The sequence below is a fragment of the Ceratotherium simum genome, chromosome 2 (assembly GCF_057802395.1).
Source record: "Ceratotherium simum simum isolate JZ-2026a chromosome 2, ASM5780239v1, whole genome shotgun sequence".
Classification (NCBI taxonomy): domain Eukaryota; kingdom Metazoa; phylum Chordata; class Mammalia; order Perissodactyla; family Rhinocerotidae; genus Ceratotherium; species Ceratotherium simum.
The window spans coordinates 7,918,742-7,937,481 of NC_141901.1; the positions used below are offsets into that span (position 1 = coordinate 7,918,742).

Consider the following 18,740-nt stretch of genomic DNA (forward strand, 5'->3'; position numbering starts at 1 on the left):
TCTTAAATATTTTAGATATTTGTAATGCCAGTGAGGATAGATTTTTAAATTCTTTTCTTTTTACTTAACCATATATCATACATGTTTTTTCATTTTCTGGTCTTGAAACTAATCTTTTCATTTCAGGTCATGGTTCCTTAAAACATTTGTTATTTTTTCCTAATTTTCTGTTACACTTATTTTTTAGATTTAGATCTTGCAGTATGTATAACAAAGTCAAAGTCACTTATGATCAGCGGTATCTACTGCTGATAATTTGTGGTATGATTTTGTAGACTTTTTCATACTTGACGTGTATTATATTATAGTTTTTGTATTTAGTGTATATTTGTTTTAAAAAATCATGTTGTACTATACTTTTTTACTTTATATCTTGAGCATTTTTCTGTACAAATCTCTGGTTGTCTTTATAAATATCTCAAACTAAACATGGCTAAAACAGAACTCTCCATTCCTCTTTTCCCCCGTCTTCCCTAAATCTGGTCTTCCTCACCTCACTTAATGCCCACCTTTTCAAACTCGAGACTCAGATTGTCCTTGAGTCCTGCCTTTCCTAGCCTCCTGTATCTAATCTTTTTCAGCGACAGCCACATCATCTTGCGCCTAGGCTGTTGCAGTCTGTGATGGCTCTGCGTTCCACCTTGGCCCCCTACAATCCATGCTCCACATTGTAGCCAGAGTGATATTTTTAAAACAAAAGGCGTGCCTCTGCTCAGAATCCAATGGTTTCCCATTGCTTCAAAGATAAACTTTAAAATCCTATAGGCCTATCTCAACCAACCTTCTCTTTCTCTTTCAACTCTCCCTTTCTTATAGCTTCTACTTCACCAGCTTTTATGTTTTTGAGCATGACTAGCCTATCAGGGCCTTGGGGCCTTTGCATTTGCTTTTTCTTCAGCCTGGAAGCTGGCTCATTCCCCATTAGACCCAAATCAGAAGGCTTTTGCTCAGAGAGGCCTTTAGTGATCAACTAATCTCAAGTAGTTTCACCCTTTCTTACTTTCTCATATTGGCATGTTTGGTTTTATTCATAGCATTTGTCACCATCTGAAATGATCTTATTTACTTATTTTTTGAATCACCACACTGAAAAGTAAGACCTATCAGAGCAACTTCTTGTATCTCTGTCTAGTCCACAAAAGAGTATACATAGTAGGTGTTCAATAAATATGTTTCAGAACATGGATCACTCATGTCAGTCAGTATTAAATGACATGTTATAAATAAATTTTATCGCATACCATATTGCAGTGAATATCCTTGTATGTGTATTTTGCACACATGTTAGTATTTCTTTAGGATAGATTCTTAGACTTGGTTAAAGTTATACTGCTGAATTCTAAATCATTCTTAGCTCCCAGGCCAGATTTGGTCATAGGCTTTAGTTTGCCAAGCACTACCTTTTAGTTCGTCGTCAATAGCATGGGAATTGTCTCTGTTAAAGGACGCCAGAATTCCCCTGTGAAACTGCCTGGGCCCGACACTTTTTGCAGGTGGGCAGCTTTTGGACAGGTTTTATTTTTTTTCTGTTGTTTTTGCTGGTTTATTTTGAGCCGAATTTGATAATTTCTGTTTTCCTAGAAAACCCTTATTTCTCAAGCCTTCTCCTCATGTGTGTGTCTTTTATATCATCTTATTCTTAGTTTTAACTTAAAATTAGAGTGATTCAGCTAACATTTTTTTTCCAAAAGATCTAGCTCTTGAGTTTATCAGTTTTTATTGCTCTGTTTTTTATTTTAATTTGATTTTGCCTTCCTGCTTTTTTTGGGTAACTTTTTAACTTATTGTTTTGTCTGGTAATGAAAATACTTAAGAGCACTCCTCTGAATTATATGATTGTATACTACATGTTTTTGATATGAGTTGTTTCTGTGTTAGGTTTGCACTTTTGATTTTGAGTTCCTACTTTATCCAAGATAGGTTTGTTTTTCATTTCCAAGTGATTCTCTTCCACATTTCTTAGTTCTGTCTGTTTGTTAATTTTATAGTTACAAGAATCTTAAACTGCTTTTTTACCAACTCCAGGAAGAGAAACACTATTTTTTGATTCCTTGTTTATTGTGTTCTGCCTTTTTTTTTTTCCTGCTTCAAATTAGCTCTGTTATTACATTGTTCTTTATTATTCCTTATCAGGGCTGCTGATTTCCTTAGGCCACTCTTATTATACAGGGATTAAGTTGCTTGAAGTTGTCTCAAGGCTTACTTTAAGTTCTTTTTTCTCACTGTCTTTCATCTATTAATGACTTCAAAATCACTATTCTTTCATTCAACGTCTAAAATGCTGCTAATCCCATCTGATGTGTTTTTTATTCCTATAAGTTTTGATTTTTTAATATCTTTCATGTCTCTATTTGTATTCAGTCTTCTTGTTAAACATATAGAATGCTATTACAATAAAATAACTGTTGTAACATCCTAACTGTTGTAACATCCTTGTCCGTTAATTCAACTAGGGTCATCTAGGTTGGTTTCAGTTGATTGATTCTTCTCTTTAATATGGTTCATATTTTTCTGCTTCTTTGCTTGCATGATAATTTTTAATTAGATGCCACAAAGTGGATTTTACCTTCTTGGGTGCTAGATATTTTTTCAATTTTTATAAATATTCTTTATTTATTTGGGACTCAGTTACTGGGGAAAAGTTGGATCCTTTTGAATGTTGCTTTAAGATTTGTTAGGCAAAACCAGAGGAGTTGGAACTTGTTTTTTTTTTCCTACCACTACTGAGACAAGGCATTGCTGAATACTCTAACCAATGCCTGGTGAATTATGAGGTTTGAAAAGTCTAGCTGATGAGAACAGACACTATTCCCAGCCCTTTGTGAGCATCTGGTGCTGTTCCTCTCTGTTTCAGATGGTTCCTTCCTGGCTTTCGGTAGTTTCCTCACACACACACACAGATTGGTACTCTGCTGAATACTCAAGGGGGATACTCTGCAGATCTGTAGCATTTTCTCTCTGTATAGCTCTCTTCTTTCCAATATTATATCCTAGCTACCTTGGTCACCCTGAACTCTCAGCTTCATTTTTTCAATTTAGGGAGTCTACGAGCCTCCACGTGAGTTCCTTTCTCAGTACCATGACCTGGGAACTCTCCAGGCAGTAAGTTCAGGAAACCATGGGATCACTTCATTTGTTTCCTGTCTGTTAGGGAACAACTTTCTTCCTTGCCTGATGTTCAATGTCTTAAGCTCTTGTTTTATTTATATATAAGTAAAAAATACACACACACACACACACACACCCCTACAGGCACCAGACCATATATATATATGTATTCAGTTTTTGAATTGAGTTGGTTCAGTAGGGAAGGTAAGTCTGGTCCCTGGTACTTCATCTTGGCTGAAAATGTAAGCCTATTAGTCTTGATCATTACTTTCTTAGAAATTCTTATGGAGCCTTAATTGTTTGATTCATTTTAGGCATCCAAAGAGGAATTATATTTTTCAAAATATTTTTAAATAAATTATACAAAGTGAAGCTAAGTCTTGATGGTACGTATTCTGGATTGGTTGGATTCTTTTGATACTTTGTCCTAAAACTAATCTTAATTTTTGAACAAATCACTAGCTTTTCTCCCACTTATATGTTGAGTGAAGTTTCAACCAGTTGAGAATTTCAGGTGTCTCCCAAGCCTTTCAGAAGCAAGACATCAAAAATAAGTAGGCTAAATTAAACTTTGGCTTTAAACTAAGAGGGCCCACATTTAACTTGCAAACCATTATAGTGGAATTGGCCTTTCCAATTTATCCATTGTTTATGGTTACAAATTCTTTGTCTTTAGAAATGTATATTCTTTTATAGCAGTAAGTGCATTAAGTGATAGTTTGCCTTGATCTTTTTTTGTGTGTGTGAGGAGATCAGCCCTGTGCTAACATCTGCCAATCTTCCTCTTTTTTTTTTTTTCGCTGAGGAAGACAGGCCCTGGGCTAACATCCATGCCCATCTTCCTCTACTTTATATGGGACGCCACCACAGCATGGCTTGCCAAGCAGTGTGTCGGTGCGTGCCTGGGATCCGAACCAGCGAACCCTGGGCCGCTGCAGCAGAGCATGCGCACTTAACCACTTGCGCCACTGGGCCTGCCCCCGTCCTCTTTTTGCTGAGGAAGACCGGCCCTAAGCTAACATCTGTTGCCAATCCTCTTCCTTTTTTTCCCTTTTTCTCCCCAAAGCCCCAGTAGATAGTTGTGTGTCATAGTTGCACATCCTTCTAGTTACTATATGTGGGATGCCGTCTCAGCATGGCTGGGTAAGCGGTTTGTCAGTGCGCGCTTGGGATCTGAACCCCACCTGCCAGTAGCGGAACCGCTAAGCCACGGGGCTGGCCCCACCCTTATCTTTTGATTGAATTATCTTCTGATTTCATTTATACTAACTTTAGTTATGTGTATTTATGATTTACATTTTTTGGTGTAGTAGGTACTATAAAACATAACAAGAGAGACTCATAAGCATATGAAAGCATAAATTTATTCTCTTTTCTAGTGGCCTGAGAAGCTGATTCTTTGTCCATCTTTCTCACCTCAGATTACACCCAATATGTATTTTGTTTACTTCTTGTTTGGGAAAAGAGCCTGTACGGAAGGGCATATTATAGACAGTAGTTTATTAATAGTAGAAGAAGAAACTTTTTACAGAATTTTGAACCTTAAAAAGACCTACTGGAACATGAATTTTATAATATATTTACAGGAACTTTTGTTTGACCTTATGTAGAACCTGGGTTTTGTGGCTTCTAGGGTCGATTGTTTGGTTTTGTGTGTGTGTTTGGAAATTCCTTATAATATGTGGGAAACTTTTTGTTTTTGTTTTGCTTTTAAAAGTAGGAAAATTAAGGTTCATTTTATGATTCTTTCCAAGCTCTAATGTTTTGTGATGGCTAGAGTTGAATTAGATATTCTGTCACCCTGTGGTTAAATTGTGTAATGTTACATTGTTTTCCTTGTGTAAGCATATGGACAAGCTGAACTGCCTATCTTGTTATTTTAATTTTTGTTTACTTATGAAATTGAACTTTTTAATACATTTGCTTACTGGTATTTGTCTAGGGAATTGTCTGTTCATAGCATCAATTTTTGGGTTTCTTCAAGTTTTTTTCTTCATTTTGTTGAGTTCTTATATAACATTCACATTTTGTCACATGTTCAGATATTTTCTCTGTTGATTCTCAACTTAGTATTTATTTATTTTTTTATTTATTTATTTTGTGAGGAAGATCAGCTCTGAGCTAACATCCATGCCAATCCTCCTCCTTTTGCTGAGGAAGACTGGCCCTGGACCAACATCTGTGCCTGTCTTCCTCCACTTGATATGGGATGTTGCCACAGCATGGCCTGACAAGCGGTGCCTCGGTGCGCGCCCGGGATCCGAACCCCGGGCCGCCAGCAGCAGAGCGTGCGCACTTAACTACTACGCCACGGGGCCGGCCCTGTCAACTTAGTATTTTTTGAGTGCCATTTTCTTATGCTGTGCACAATATTTGTTAAGCTTGTTTCTGAAACCCTTAATATGAAATAGATGCCTGTGTTCCAAGTGAAGATGAAACTTTATTCAAAATAAAGAAGAAATGTAAATAGGCAGTGGGATATATTCTTCAGGAAAACAGAGTTCTAGGCTGGAGATGTAGATTTGGGATGATCAGTTGGTAGTTAAAACCCTAAGAGTGGCTGAAATTCCCTACAGAGAAGAATTTAGAATGAGAAAGGAAGTGAGGACAGGATGGGTAGCACAGGAGAAAGGCTTGGCCTTAGATGGAATGGGAGGAAAGACACATTCCCTTTATTGTGGTGATTCTGAAAACTGTTTGCATATTAGAATCACCTGAGAAGCTTTTTTTTTTTTTTTTTTTTTCAAAATAAGGATTGATGCCCAGGCCCTACCCCAACCCCCCAGACACTGGTGTATTTTAAATCCTCAGGTGATTTTAATATGCAGCAAGGATTAAGAACCACTGCTCTAAACTTTTGTATGTCTCAGAATCACCTGGAGGACTTGCTAAAACACAGAGTGCTAGGCCCCATCCTCAGTTTGATTTAGTAAGTCTGGGTTGGGGCCTGAGAATTGGCATTTTTAACAAGTTTCTAGATGGTGCTGAGAACCACTGTAACAATAGGTGGAGGAAGGGAAACCCTTGGGGCAGATGAATGTAGATGCAGGTGTGCTTGTAAGTTTGTCCCTGGGAATTTTCAGGAGTTTCTTAAGATGTTGCTTTCTCTATGATGTAGGCATGTGAGCAGTGTTGCATGAGTAGTTGTGGTGTTGAGAGGTTTGAGGATTCTTAGGTGTTCAGTTGCCATCCAATGAGGGTGAAAGAACAAGTCGATTGTTTTTCTTGATACATCAGTTACTTTTTTTCACCTGAAGAAAGATCTCCTTGAATCTTAATATTGTCATCTAGTGAATATGCACTGTCCTCTTTTGTCACTGTAGATGAATGTTCTTCCTATATCTTTGTTCATGTTATTGGTGAAAATATGTCAACAGGATAGATTCTGGGAGTACAGCTCTCTTTACACTGTCATCATTATTAGCACCCTTGGGGTAAATTTAATTAAATACGTTCTTCCACATATGATAGCAAGCTGTCTGTATATTAGTGTAGATCTTTTGGTTGCAGGTGAATTCATTTCCCAGTTTATCTCAAGGAAAAATGGTTTATTGTAAATGTATACTCGGAGAGCTAAGTGGTTATCTGCAGTTACATAGGGAGAAGGCAGCATGGTGTAATGGACTGACTATGGATATACTAACTATATCATAAGGTTATTAGGCTGAAATGAGATAGTAAATGTGAAAATTCTTGATAAATTTTATGAAACTACATAAATATTGAATGTAGCAGTTGATATGCCTGTAAAACCACATCTCTGCATGTGATGCTGATTCTGCAATTTACAAATGTAAAACCAGTAGATAAAATGACTTTTATAATGATAGGGTCTACACAGGCATTCCTTGACTTTGAATGCTTTTTGTATGATATACCTACCTATTCTATACTGTCTTTAGCTCTCTTACTTCAGTTCTCAATGCTTTTAGCTAGTAATAGTTCTTGGTAGAATTTGCCACCTTCTGCTGTACATGCAGCCACGCTAACCGTGCAAAGAAAAAAAGCCCTAAGGTTGATATGGGTGTACACCTCATTAAATTGAAGGGAAATAGTGTGAGAGCTAATTTGTGTCTTTTTCTCTGTTTATTAATAGACTAGTTTTTAGTTAGGTTGTACCTCCAAGATTACAGTACATTAGCTCCAAAGATGAAAATTCTCTTTGTGAATGTTCATTAAAATGCTATTTACTTCTAACTTCTCATATATACAGAGACTTGTTTTCACAAGTGCACACCATTTTTTGAACACTTAATCCATAACCGTGAAATAGAATATTGTTTTTATGTACCTTGGGTTTATCAGAAAATGTTTTACCATTTGCAGATTGTAGAGAAAATAGAATGTTCTGTTCTAAATTGTGAAATTAATAGAGCTTTGTTAGACACATACTGCCTAAAGACACAGGCATGAAATTTATAGGGGAATGGTGTTATCCTCCTATCATATTTGGATTCTAAGTGTGTAAGCTGATGATGCCAGTCATTTCAAGCCTATTAAATTGAATAGTATTTGTTTATTAAATAGAAAGACAGGCTCCATAGATTGACTATATTTCTATTCATCTATTCAGAACTGTTCATCTCAGTGTGGATTAAAACCCTTATTCTTAAGTGATTACAAGCTGTAAATAACTAATACATTCACCGAGTGCATGGCGGTTTATTTTGATTAATTTTGTGCGTGTTAGTTGGAATTTGACAGTATTAAATGGGTCTATGAAATTACTGATATGAGTTTTTGAAGATTGATTTTATTTCTCAACGTTTTTATTTTTCAAAATTTCTGTGAACATTTGAATTTACTAAGAGTTTTTAGCAAGCTAATAAATTCTAAAATTTTCCTTCTTAATTTTCTTTCTTATGTGCATTTTAAAGACTGGTTTTAAGGGGTGTGGCAGGAGGTTTTGGACTCGATGAGTTTCCACCGAAATGTCGGAGAAGTCAGGCCAGAGCACAAAAGCAAAGGATGGGAAAAAGTATGCAACACTCAGTTTATTTAATACTTACAAGGGTAAATCATTAGAAACTCAAAAAACTACAGGTGAGTAAAAGCAAGTGGTATTTATATTTTTTATGGTTTTGTTTTGTTTTGTTTTACTGTAAGTGGTATACTGGAGCTGTTGCTGTTAGGAGCTGGAACAAACCCATGTTAATGCAGCTCTGTTTACACTGGGCTTTTTATATATGCATATTTTTCAGGGGATATAGATTAAATATCTTATGATTGCAAGTTAATAAATATGTTTTAAAATATGTTTATTCTTTCCTTTGTCAACAGAAAATAAGTAGAATTGTGTGGTTCCAAAGGGGAAACTTGGTCAATGAGATAGATAGGCATAGAGCTATATATTAGTGGGTATTGACTACCACTTTTAGTTACGGCATAGAGTCCTGTGGTGATTTGTTTTGTTTTGTTTTTTGATGCCTTGAACCCAGTGTTTATAGTGAAAAGTGAAAACTAGACAATGTATGATACATTAGCACTGTTCATTATGAACATAAAGTCAGCATATTTACTCTCTAACATACTAAGTTTTGAATTTTAAATAGATTCCCTGAAAAAATTACAAAACCAGCATTGTTATTGTTTTCATTGTGTATAGGATTGCATTGTTAGAATTTTCAAAGCACCTATTTAGTGTCTTGATAGCTTGTTTTAATATTTTTACAATGGGTTATGTTGCAGATGTGTGGCTTAGTTTAAAAATTCTTAAAATATTAAGATATAATAGTTCAAGATTCCATTAATTTCTGTTGTCTTTCTATATTATTTTAAGAATAAAATAGATGTTCTAAGAAAATTGATGTTATTGATCTTTAGTTGCAGCTCGACATGGATTACAGAGTCTTGGAAAAGTTGGTATTTCACGGCGTATGCCTCCACCTGCTAACCTCCCAAGTCTCAAAGCGGAAAACAAAGGCAATGATCCTAATGTGAACATTGTACCTAAAGATGGCACAGGATGGGCATCAAAACAAGAGCAGCATGAAGAAGAAAAGTGAGTCAAAGTCTACCAAAGAATGAAACCATTCCCCTTTCTTTCTAGGGAACATATGTTGGAGTTCCTTCTATGTGCTAGATGTTGTGCTGCATGTATTACATATCTCATGCCTTTAAAGTCTTATGCCTTTAAAGTCTTATACAGTCAATTTTTGATTAATTTTCCCTATGAATGGGTTTAGTGGCAGTATTTCTGTATGTCAAGGTAGAACAGATGACAGAATTGCTAATGACAACTTTTCTTATATATTGTGTCAGGCTCCCTCCTCTCCCACCCCCACCAAATCAGGCATTCTCTTTCTAATATGATTAAGAGTTGATTCCGTTAAATAATTTGCATGATGCTAAGAATTTCTATCTGCCTGGTTCACTGAAACTATGCCTAATGCACATCATAGGTGTTCAAGAATGAATAAAGAATTAGCAAGAAAGCTGAGATAGAATTGATTAATCATCATTAATCAATTATTCATTATAATTGATTATTAATCATCATTCATTCAAGAAATATTTAGTACTCTGTGTGTCAAGGATTATGCAGGGCTCATTGAATGACCAAATTAAGTAATGATAATTTTTAAAAATAAGACGAGCACTTGGATACTTGATGCTTTTTGCCTATATCTATCATCAAATTTTTATACTCCTCTTTGGGGAGCTTTATATAGTAAATTTCACTACTTGAGTAAAGCTTGTCGAAGACTTATTGTTCACTGCTTCTTAGTTGTAGAATTGTTTTGTAGTAGCAAACCAGTTACCTGTCTGAGTGTACCAGAAATATATTGCATTTCTTGAGTCTCTTAACTGCCTTTTTCATTTTTAAGTATTATCTCCTTGCAAGGATTGAATAAAACTGTAGACCCTTTTAAAACAGCTTTAACTCATGGGGATGCATCAGGCAGGTTGCTGTTACCTCTTTGAATAATAGTAATAAGTACAATGGTGAACCTGTTGACTGCCAAATGGAGAGTTTGCTTAGCCTTAGCCTCCGGCTAATTCCACCCGTCCAGACTGTATATATGCCTATAATGTTATTTCTAATTATAAATGTTCACTTCCTCAAAACAGATTTTTGGTAGCTATGTTCAATAATGAGTGTTTCTTTTTTTTACAAAGTGAAAAACAAGCAAAGCTGTCTTCTCCTTGGGTTATTTGAAGGTAGAAATGAAAGGGGGTGAAAACAGCTGTACTTCATTCAAAGAAATGTTACAGAGGGAAAATATTTGTGGGGAGTGCATCTGTGAGTAAATGTGTCACCAAAATAATTTGTATACAAACTTATGTTAAATACAATATTTATTTTATTTTATTTAAACATATAATATCTGAAATAATGGATTCGTATTTTTTTTAAGAATACCAGAAGTTCCACCAGCACAGCCAAAACCTGGGGTTGCAGCTCCCCCAGAAGTGGCACCTGCTCCCAAATCATGGGCCAGTAACAAGCAAGGTGGGCAAGGAGATGGTAAGTGGACATCAGCTGGGGTAACTGGTTAGGCTTGATAGTTACTGAACAGCCACGTAGGAGATAAGGAGTAGATTATTGTGGTTTGGCAGGGGCAGAGAACATTGTCAAAGGACATACAGTCATACATTGCTTAACAACTGGGATATGTTCTGAGAAATGTGCTATTAGGTAATTTCATCCTCGTGTGAACATCACAGAGTGTACTTTGACAAACCTAGATGGTATAGCCTACTACACACTTAGGCTGTATGGTACTAATCTTATGGGAGCACTGTGGTATATGTGGTCTGTTGTTGACCGAGACGTTGTTATGTAGAATATGACTGTACTCAGGCACTAAAAATGGGTCTTTTTTTCAATCTCTTGGGCTGGTTAAGTTTCAGTGTCAAGAGCCATGTATGAGCCAATGATAGGGATTAAAGAAGGAGTCTTTAAGATACCCTCTGCCCCACATTATTTTATCTTTTACCCTACATGACCAGACGAAACCTTATACTTTCAGCTCTTTGAGACATAAAAATACGCTTTTACCCATGGGGATGCATCAGGCAGGTTGATTGCTAGAAACCATATTCATCTCCATCTTTGCCCCTCAGCCTCCTCTGTTTCAAACATGCTGCCCACAATTTCCATGTGGAGAAGAGTGACAGAGTAGCCATAAAGCACAGAAGCTGTAATATTTCCCTTCCCCCAAGGAATGATGGATTCCCCAGCGAAATTTGATTTTTCCACTTGCAAGACAGGAAATGTCTATAAAACATGGTATGGAAAAACCCATCTAGGCCCTCAAGCTAATAAAATCGGCTCTTTTAATTTATAGAAGTATAAAAATAAATAGGCAGGCAGGTAGGTCGGTAGATGGGTGCATGGGTGAATAGTGAAGTGCAGTCAGTGTTTCAGCAGTAAATTAAATGAAGGCATTTTAACCTCACAGTGATACTTGCAGTGTTTATTCATAAATTCTATTTCAGCAATACCGTTCAAACTGGTCCTTAGAGTTATTAGCAGAGGAATTTCACTTGTATTGAAAATATAGGGAGTCATAATAAAAGAGAAACTGAAGTGAAACTCTCCTCACTTGCCTCATCATCTTTAATGAATCCTCTGGAACAGTGTCTGGCAGATTCCTTTCTTAGGATTTTATCTCCTCGTGGCTGTTCATTAACTTTCCAAGGGATTCTAATTCTAGATAAATTTAAAATTTTATGGATATGAATAGTCATCATTGAAATGTGGAATAATTTAACAGAAGAAGGCAGAGAGCTCTATCCTGGGAGGGTTTTTGAATTATCTTCAGTATAAAAGTTACATTTAATGTTTTTTTTAAAAAATCTATAGGGATCCAGGTGAATAGTCATTTTCAGCAAGAATTTCCCAGCCTGCAGGCAGCTGGGGATCAGGAGAAAAAAGAAAAAGAAGCAACTGATGACAGCTATGGACCTGGGCCCAGTTTACGTCCACCAAGTAAGAGTACTTTGTATTTAATAAAACTACAGAATGAGATTATGTTTGTGTTTTATCCTGTGATATAACCGCCTACCTGCTGCTGTTGTATGTACGACTTGCCTAGTTTGAAAAGGCAGACAGCAACTATAGTTGCTTGCCACTCAGGTGTGGTTTTTCTATGAACGCATCAGTATAACTTGAGAACTCATTGAAAGTATATGTCTTGGGCCTTACTCCCAACCTACTAAATAAAAAATCTGCATTTTAACAAGATGCCTAGGTGACTTATTTGCACATTAATATATGGTCATTTTTACAAGAGTAAAATTTTTTGAGCAAACGTCTCCAATATGCAAATATTTGTTTATAAATTACATCCAGGGCCGGCCCTGTGGCTTAGTGGTTGGGTGCGCGCACCGGCTTCTCCGGCCATGCTGAGGCCGCGACCCGCGTACGGCAGCTAGAAGCATGTGCAGCTATGACATACAACTATCTACTGGGGCTTTGGGGGAAAAAATAAATAAATAAAAATTAAAAAAATAATAATAATACAAAAAAAAAACAATTATAAATTACATCCATTTATTTGCTACTCTGTTAATATCAGGGATCTCTTGCTTTCTGAACTTAAACTGAGGAACCAAATCAATTTGGATAGTGAGAGATACTTGTATTATGTACATTATAAAGCAAAAACTAAAAATAGAAATATAAAATCTTTGAAAAGTTTTTAAATGTCTTAGTAATTGTATTAGCTTCATATTGTTATTACCAAATACCTCAAAGGACCCTGTATACACGGGGAGGTTCCTCTTTATAGTAATGGTTACAAATCCATGTTTCTGATAACCTAAGACATTTCATATATCCTTTGGCTCATTTCTTGTCAAGTCTGGGTAAATCATCTGTTTTTATTCTTATTTTTTAATTGCCATAATGTGGTTGATGAGTTTGTATTAGGAATAAATGTGTCAGCTCTGTTTTCTTGTTCATTTGATTTTAACCAGTTATCGCTGCATAACAAATTTGGCAACTTAAAACGACAAACTGAACTTGACTTAGGATTTCACACAGTATCTGAGGGTCAAGAATCTGGGAGCCACTTAGCTGGGGGTTCTGGCTCAGAAACTCAAAATGAAGTTGCAGTGAAGTTGTCATTTGATGCTGACGTGACTGGGGCTACTGTTCCAAGCTCACTCATGGTGGCTCTTTCGTATGTGGGCTGCTCACAACATGGCTTCCCCAAAAAAGTAAGGAGAGACAGACAGATATCTCCCACTAAACGTGGAAGCCCACAGTTCTTTATAACCTAGTCTCAGAAGAGACATGCCATCCCTTCTGCCTTATTCTGCAGGTTACACAGACCAATCCTCGTACACTGTGAGAGGGGACTACACAGGGTGTGAATACCAGGAGATAGAGACCATTTGGGCCATCCTGGAGGCCACCTTCCAAACAAGGTTTCCTTGTTAAGACCATTTGCCTGTTTTATTTGGTTAAGTGTAGTTGATCCAGATAGTATATTCACTAAATCTGCTCACTTGGGCACATGTAACTAGCAATAGTAGACTGAGAACAAGTGAATCAGAGCATCACTGTCAACCCCTCTGGGTTGTAGAACTCCCCCCACCGCCACCTTCCCTCACGACACCTCAGGTATAACAGTGATTTTAATCTCTATACCTAATATTGGTAAAGCTTAATAGAGAAGTTCTAATACTTTCTTCCCCAACCCCAGTATTTGCTTTTGGTGGCACCCTCTGAGGTACATCCTCTCTGGTTTAGAAGCCACTAATCCTGACTACCTAAACATGTTGGAAGCATTAGTAGGGCCTACCTGTTAGACTTTCACTGCTCCTTCGCTGTGCTTACTTGTTGCTTAAATTTTCTTGAAATGTGCTTTGGTTTCATTGTGTCCCATTTTCAGGTTTTTTTCTTAATCCTTTCTTCTCGCCCCACACTAGATGTTGCTTGCTGGAGAGATGGTGGTAAGTCTGCTGGCTCACCTTTAACATCTGACCAAGATGAAAAACACCCTGGCCAGGATGAAAGCACTGCTGGAACATCAGAGCAAAACGATATCCTCAAAGTGGTGGAAAAGAGGATAGCTTGTGGCCCTCCACAAGCTAAGCTGAATGGACAGCAGCCTGCCCTTGCTTCACAATACAGAGCTATGATGCCTCCTTATGTGAGTTTTGTTAAATAAGCAAGTAAATAAGAGGTTTTTGATCTGGGTTCCAAGGAGAGAATTAGAATGGGAAGAAGTTTAGGTCTTTATTTTCGTTAACTGGGAATTGCATTTTTTTTGATAATGAACAAATCAGCAGTACCTGTGTTTTTATCATTAGTAGGGATCATAGGTATTTTCATATTATATTGCATTGTTTTAGATACTGCAAAATATTGTTTATACTCAGCATACCTCAAAATAGTTATTAGACCCATGGGTAGACCCACTTGTTATTTAATGACCTAATAAAGAAGCACATACATTACCATATCACAAATTTGCTTTTTTAATATTGTGGTAACAATTTCAGTATAATTGTTTTCCTTTGTAATACCTCTATATTTTAGATTATGCATTTAAAAACATTTCTATGAAAAGAGGTCCATAGGATTTACTAGACTGCCAAAGGGGTTTGTTCATGGCACAGAAAAGGTCACTCCCTGCATGTGTGTGTGTGTGTAAGATCAGCCCTGTGCTAACATCTGCCAATCCTCCTCTTTTTTTGCTGAGGAAGACTGGCCCTGGGCTAACATCCATGCCCATCTTCCTCCACTTTATATGGGAGGCTCCCACAGCATGGCTTGCCAAGTGGTGCGTCGGTGCGCACCTGGAATCCAAACCGGCGAACCCCGGGCCGCCGCAGCGGAGCGTGCGCACTTAACCACTTGCGCCACCGGGCCAGCCCCTGCTACCTGCTTTTAATTCTAAAGTTTTTATTAGTATACTTCTAATTTTTTTTTAACTTTGCATTATGGAATATATTAAACATATGCAAAAATAAAAATAATAGTATAATGAACCTCCCTCCTCCCATATCTGCCATCCATCTTCAACAGTTGTTAATTTGTGTTCAATCTTGTTTCACCTATTTCCTACCACATTGGATTACTAAAGCAAATCCTAGGTAAATCATTTCATCCATATTTATTTTAGGTTGTATTTTAAAAGACAAAGACGAGGGGAAAAATCCACAATGCCATTATCACACCTAAAAAGACAATTCTTTTTAAAATATCGTCAGTATTCTAGTTTCCCTGATTAGCTCATAATTAGGATCCAGATAATGTCTATTCCTTGAGATTGGTTGATATTTCTCTTAGGAATCTTCTTTTCCACTTGGGACCTCTTTCCTTCTACTTTATTTTCTTTGGAGTTTATCTGTTAAAATTTGTTTGTCATCCTGTAGAGTTTCTCATAGTCTGGATTTTGCCGATTCCATCTTTGTAGTTTCATTGAGTATATACTTCTGACCCCTGTATTTCCTATAAGTTAGTAGTTAGATTTGGGGCCCTTATTCATTTGTTTGCTGTCAGCCTACTTTGAAATTATATGGCAAGTTACATGTGCCTAAGTAAATAAATTTACATTTTTCAAGATATCATTAACCTCAAAGGGAAGAAGAATCTAGTTCTTATATTCATTTTTCTTATGATTTATCTCCTAAGTATTCAAAGTGTAAATTTTCTTTTTTTCCATATTTTCTATTTTTTCTTTATTGTTATTTAACTGTTCTAGGGTAAAGAAGGAAAATAAATGATTAAATATAATTACTTGTTAAATATTTTCCAAAAAAATTGAGGAATATGATAAAAACCAGTCTTATTTGCTAACCTGGCCTCAATAAATGACTTATACCTGACTACTTGTCTCCTAATAATTTTCAAGTTGTGCTTTCAAAGATCTCTGAAATTCCACGTGTAGAGGTGGGCCAGGCTAAGGGAAGGTAAGAGGGGAGACCAAGTGGGCTTTGTTCACAGTTGCATCAATGATTTTATTTGAATAAAGTGTTACACTGATCAACAAAAACAAATGTTTTAAAAACCTCTACTGTATATTGAGAATTTAAAGATTGTAGAAATTTAAAGATTGTTTCTACAATTAATTTTGTGACAAATTCCTAAATTTTAAACATCTGATGCCACACATAGTTAATCTCTATACCTGAATAATCAGAAGGATCTAATGCAACTTCACCTATGAACATTTGCTTCCAATAGTGTATTTGCTAGCTTCAGTATAGAAGTGTGATGCAACCGAAAATTCTCTAGAGAATTCCCCAAACAAAAAGCTTCCCCAGTTGAGTTTCAGCTACTGCTTAACTGAATTAACTTTGCTCTGATCCTACTTAGAAATTTCTTTAGATCACATGATCGTATAAACATAGCCTTTCTTTAAGTATAAAATGATTTCTTCATCTAACAGTTATTTTTTTATAGAAAAACTGATCTATTTCAGGATATAAATTATATATTTAAGCTAATATAATTTCTTTCTTTCTGTTTTTTAACATAATTTCACCTGGGTATAAGCAAGTAGTAAATAACCAAGTGCTCCTTGGTATTTCTTCCCTCCCAAGTCATAGGATGATCCCTTGGTGTTATTATTTGTCCTCATAATCTATCTTATAATTTCTCCTGAACTTAGCTTCTCAAAGCCAAGTTCCCATAGAAAGCATCATCTTTGGGCCTCAGTTTATAATTACTATCTGTGTAGTAACTTGACTCAGAATCCACCTATGCCCTACCCATAGAAAATCTCCAAGTAGCTCTAACCTCCTCCCTGACTCCCTTGGGTTATGGACTATCTTTTGCGTTATCTGAACTGAGTTCCTCTTGACCAACAAATCTGCCTTCAGTTAACCTATCCCTGTGTTAGGATGAGGTCTCACATTATTTCCTTTCAAGTATTCAAACTTGGTTAAGGCTTTGCAGTTTTCTGGGGTGCATGCATGTGGTCTTTTTTGGTTTTTCATGTCAATACACAATCATTTTTATGTGATTTTGTTAATGGGATAACAGAAGTTCTTTATATGATGTGCCCTAGTATTACCTCTATTTGTAAAGACTTGGTGGAAGCAGTAGTCTTGCAAAAGGCTTATTATTGAGGATGAATGATGATCTATACCAGTGGATAAAATTAATTATTCATAGTAATGTTTATTTTAATCATTTTTTTTTTAATTTTATTTATTTATTTTTTCCCCCCAAACCCCAGTAGATAGTTGTATGTCATAGTTGCACATCTTTCTAGTTGCTGTGTGTGGGACTCGGCCTCAGCATGGCTGGAGAAGCAGTGCGTTGGTGTGCGCCTGGGATCCAAACCCGGGCCGCCAGCCGCGGAGCACAAGCACTTAACCGCTAAGCCACGGGGCCGGCCCTAATCATTCTTTCTATAAACTATAATTTCAGGCTTAGTCAGGATGATCTTTTTTTTTTTTTTTTAAATAACTGGGTTGCTAAATTTATCAATCTTTGTTTCCTTCATTCAGATGTTTCAGCAGTATCCAAGGATGGCATATCCTCCTCTGCATGGTCCCATGAGATTTCCACCTTCTTTATCTGAAACAAACAAGTAAGACTATTAAATGATTAAAGTCTACAAGGCATATATAGCCTCATTAAGATTTTCGGGAGGTTGAGTGGATTGTGGTGATTGATTCGTTATTCTGTTCTCAAACTACAGTTGCCATTAACAAGTAATTGGCTAACTTTTATAAGACAGAACAAAAATATTTCCTTCTTCTAAGACTTTAAATTGATTGACCTAAAATTCTGAAAACTGAAAATCATTGCCCTAAAAATTGATGACAATTGTTTATCCCTTCTTCCTTCTATGGTGTTAATGACTCCCCTTTCTCTTTTTTTTGCTTAATATAAGACTTGAGCATCCTCCTGAATGATGATTTTTCTTAAAGTTCTTTAAGATTAGTATTAGTTTTAGCCATATTATCCTTTAACATGTTTGTTTTATTTTAAATCTTTGACAGTCAAAAAAAAAAAACCTTGTCTGCTGTTAAATACATGCTTGAGAATTATATTATGTATTGTCATAAATATGTGTATTAATATTAGTTTCTTTGCACATATGCAAATTTGTGTATTAATATTATAATTTCTTTGTACATATGTGAGGTGTAGAATATTTTTTATATCATGATATAGAAAACACTAATATTGAATTGAAATGAACTAAATTCTAATCTTTTAATATTTTCCTAATTTAGCATCATTAAAACTTTGTATCCTTTATAATCTCTGGTTCATTAGAGGCCTTCGAGGAAGAGGCCCACCTCCTTCATGGGCCTCTGAGCCTGAACGCCCTTCCATTCTTAGTGCATCAGAACTGAAGGAGCTTGATAAATTTGATAACTTAGATGCTGAAGCTGATGAAGGTTGGGCAGGTAAGAGGCAAAATTAAGCATTTTTAGTTTTTGGATGCTTTGAACAGTCAATCTGAGTTTTTCTTAATTTAACAGGTGCTCAGATGGAAGTAGATTATACAGAACAGCTGAATTTCAGTGATGATGATGAGCAAGGAAGTAGTAGTCCTAAAGAAAATAACAGGTAAGTTGTTATGATGTCTTTTACAAATAATAGTATGAATTTGTTGATATAACATTAGCCATTTATGCAGAGATAATTCATTAATAGGCATTTGTTCCTTATTTATAGAATTCTTACATTCTACTACAAATACTTCTACTGA

The 18,740-nt window shown here is 36.1% G+C and overlaps 1 protein-coding gene across 11 annotated transcripts in view; it reads left to right on the forward strand.

Annotated features, from left to right (window-relative positions):
* PRRC2C (proline rich coiled-coil 2C) overlaps positions 1 to 18,740 on the forward strand; it is a 93,749-nt gene that overhangs the window by 15,043 nt on the left and 59,966 nt on the right. For 7 of the 11 annotated variants that reach the window (XM_087437891.1, XM_014783417.2, XM_014783420.2 and 4 more), the window contains exons 2-9: positions 7,986 to 8,151; positions 8,932 to 9,109; positions 10,467 to 10,576; positions 11,918 to 12,043; positions 13,990 to 14,213; positions 17,524 to 17,606; positions 18,302 to 18,435; positions 18,511 to 18,598. In XM_087437891.1, coding sequence (XP_087294017.1) covers positions 8,040 to 8,151; positions 8,932 to 9,109; positions 10,467 to 10,576; positions 11,918 to 12,043; positions 13,990 to 14,213; positions 17,524 to 17,606; positions 18,302 to 18,435; positions 18,511 to 18,598 — 1,055 coding nt within the window. In that variant the 5' untranslated portion in view covers positions 7,986 to 8,039. The remainder of the gene's footprint in view (positions 1 to 7,985; positions 8,152 to 8,931; positions 9,110 to 10,466; positions 10,577 to 11,917; positions 12,044 to 13,989; positions 14,214 to 17,523; positions 17,607 to 18,301; positions 18,436 to 18,510; positions 18,599 to 18,740) is intronic. The other 4 variants (XM_014783419.2, XM_014783422.2, XM_004425045.3 and 1 more) reach the window with 2 other exon arrangements.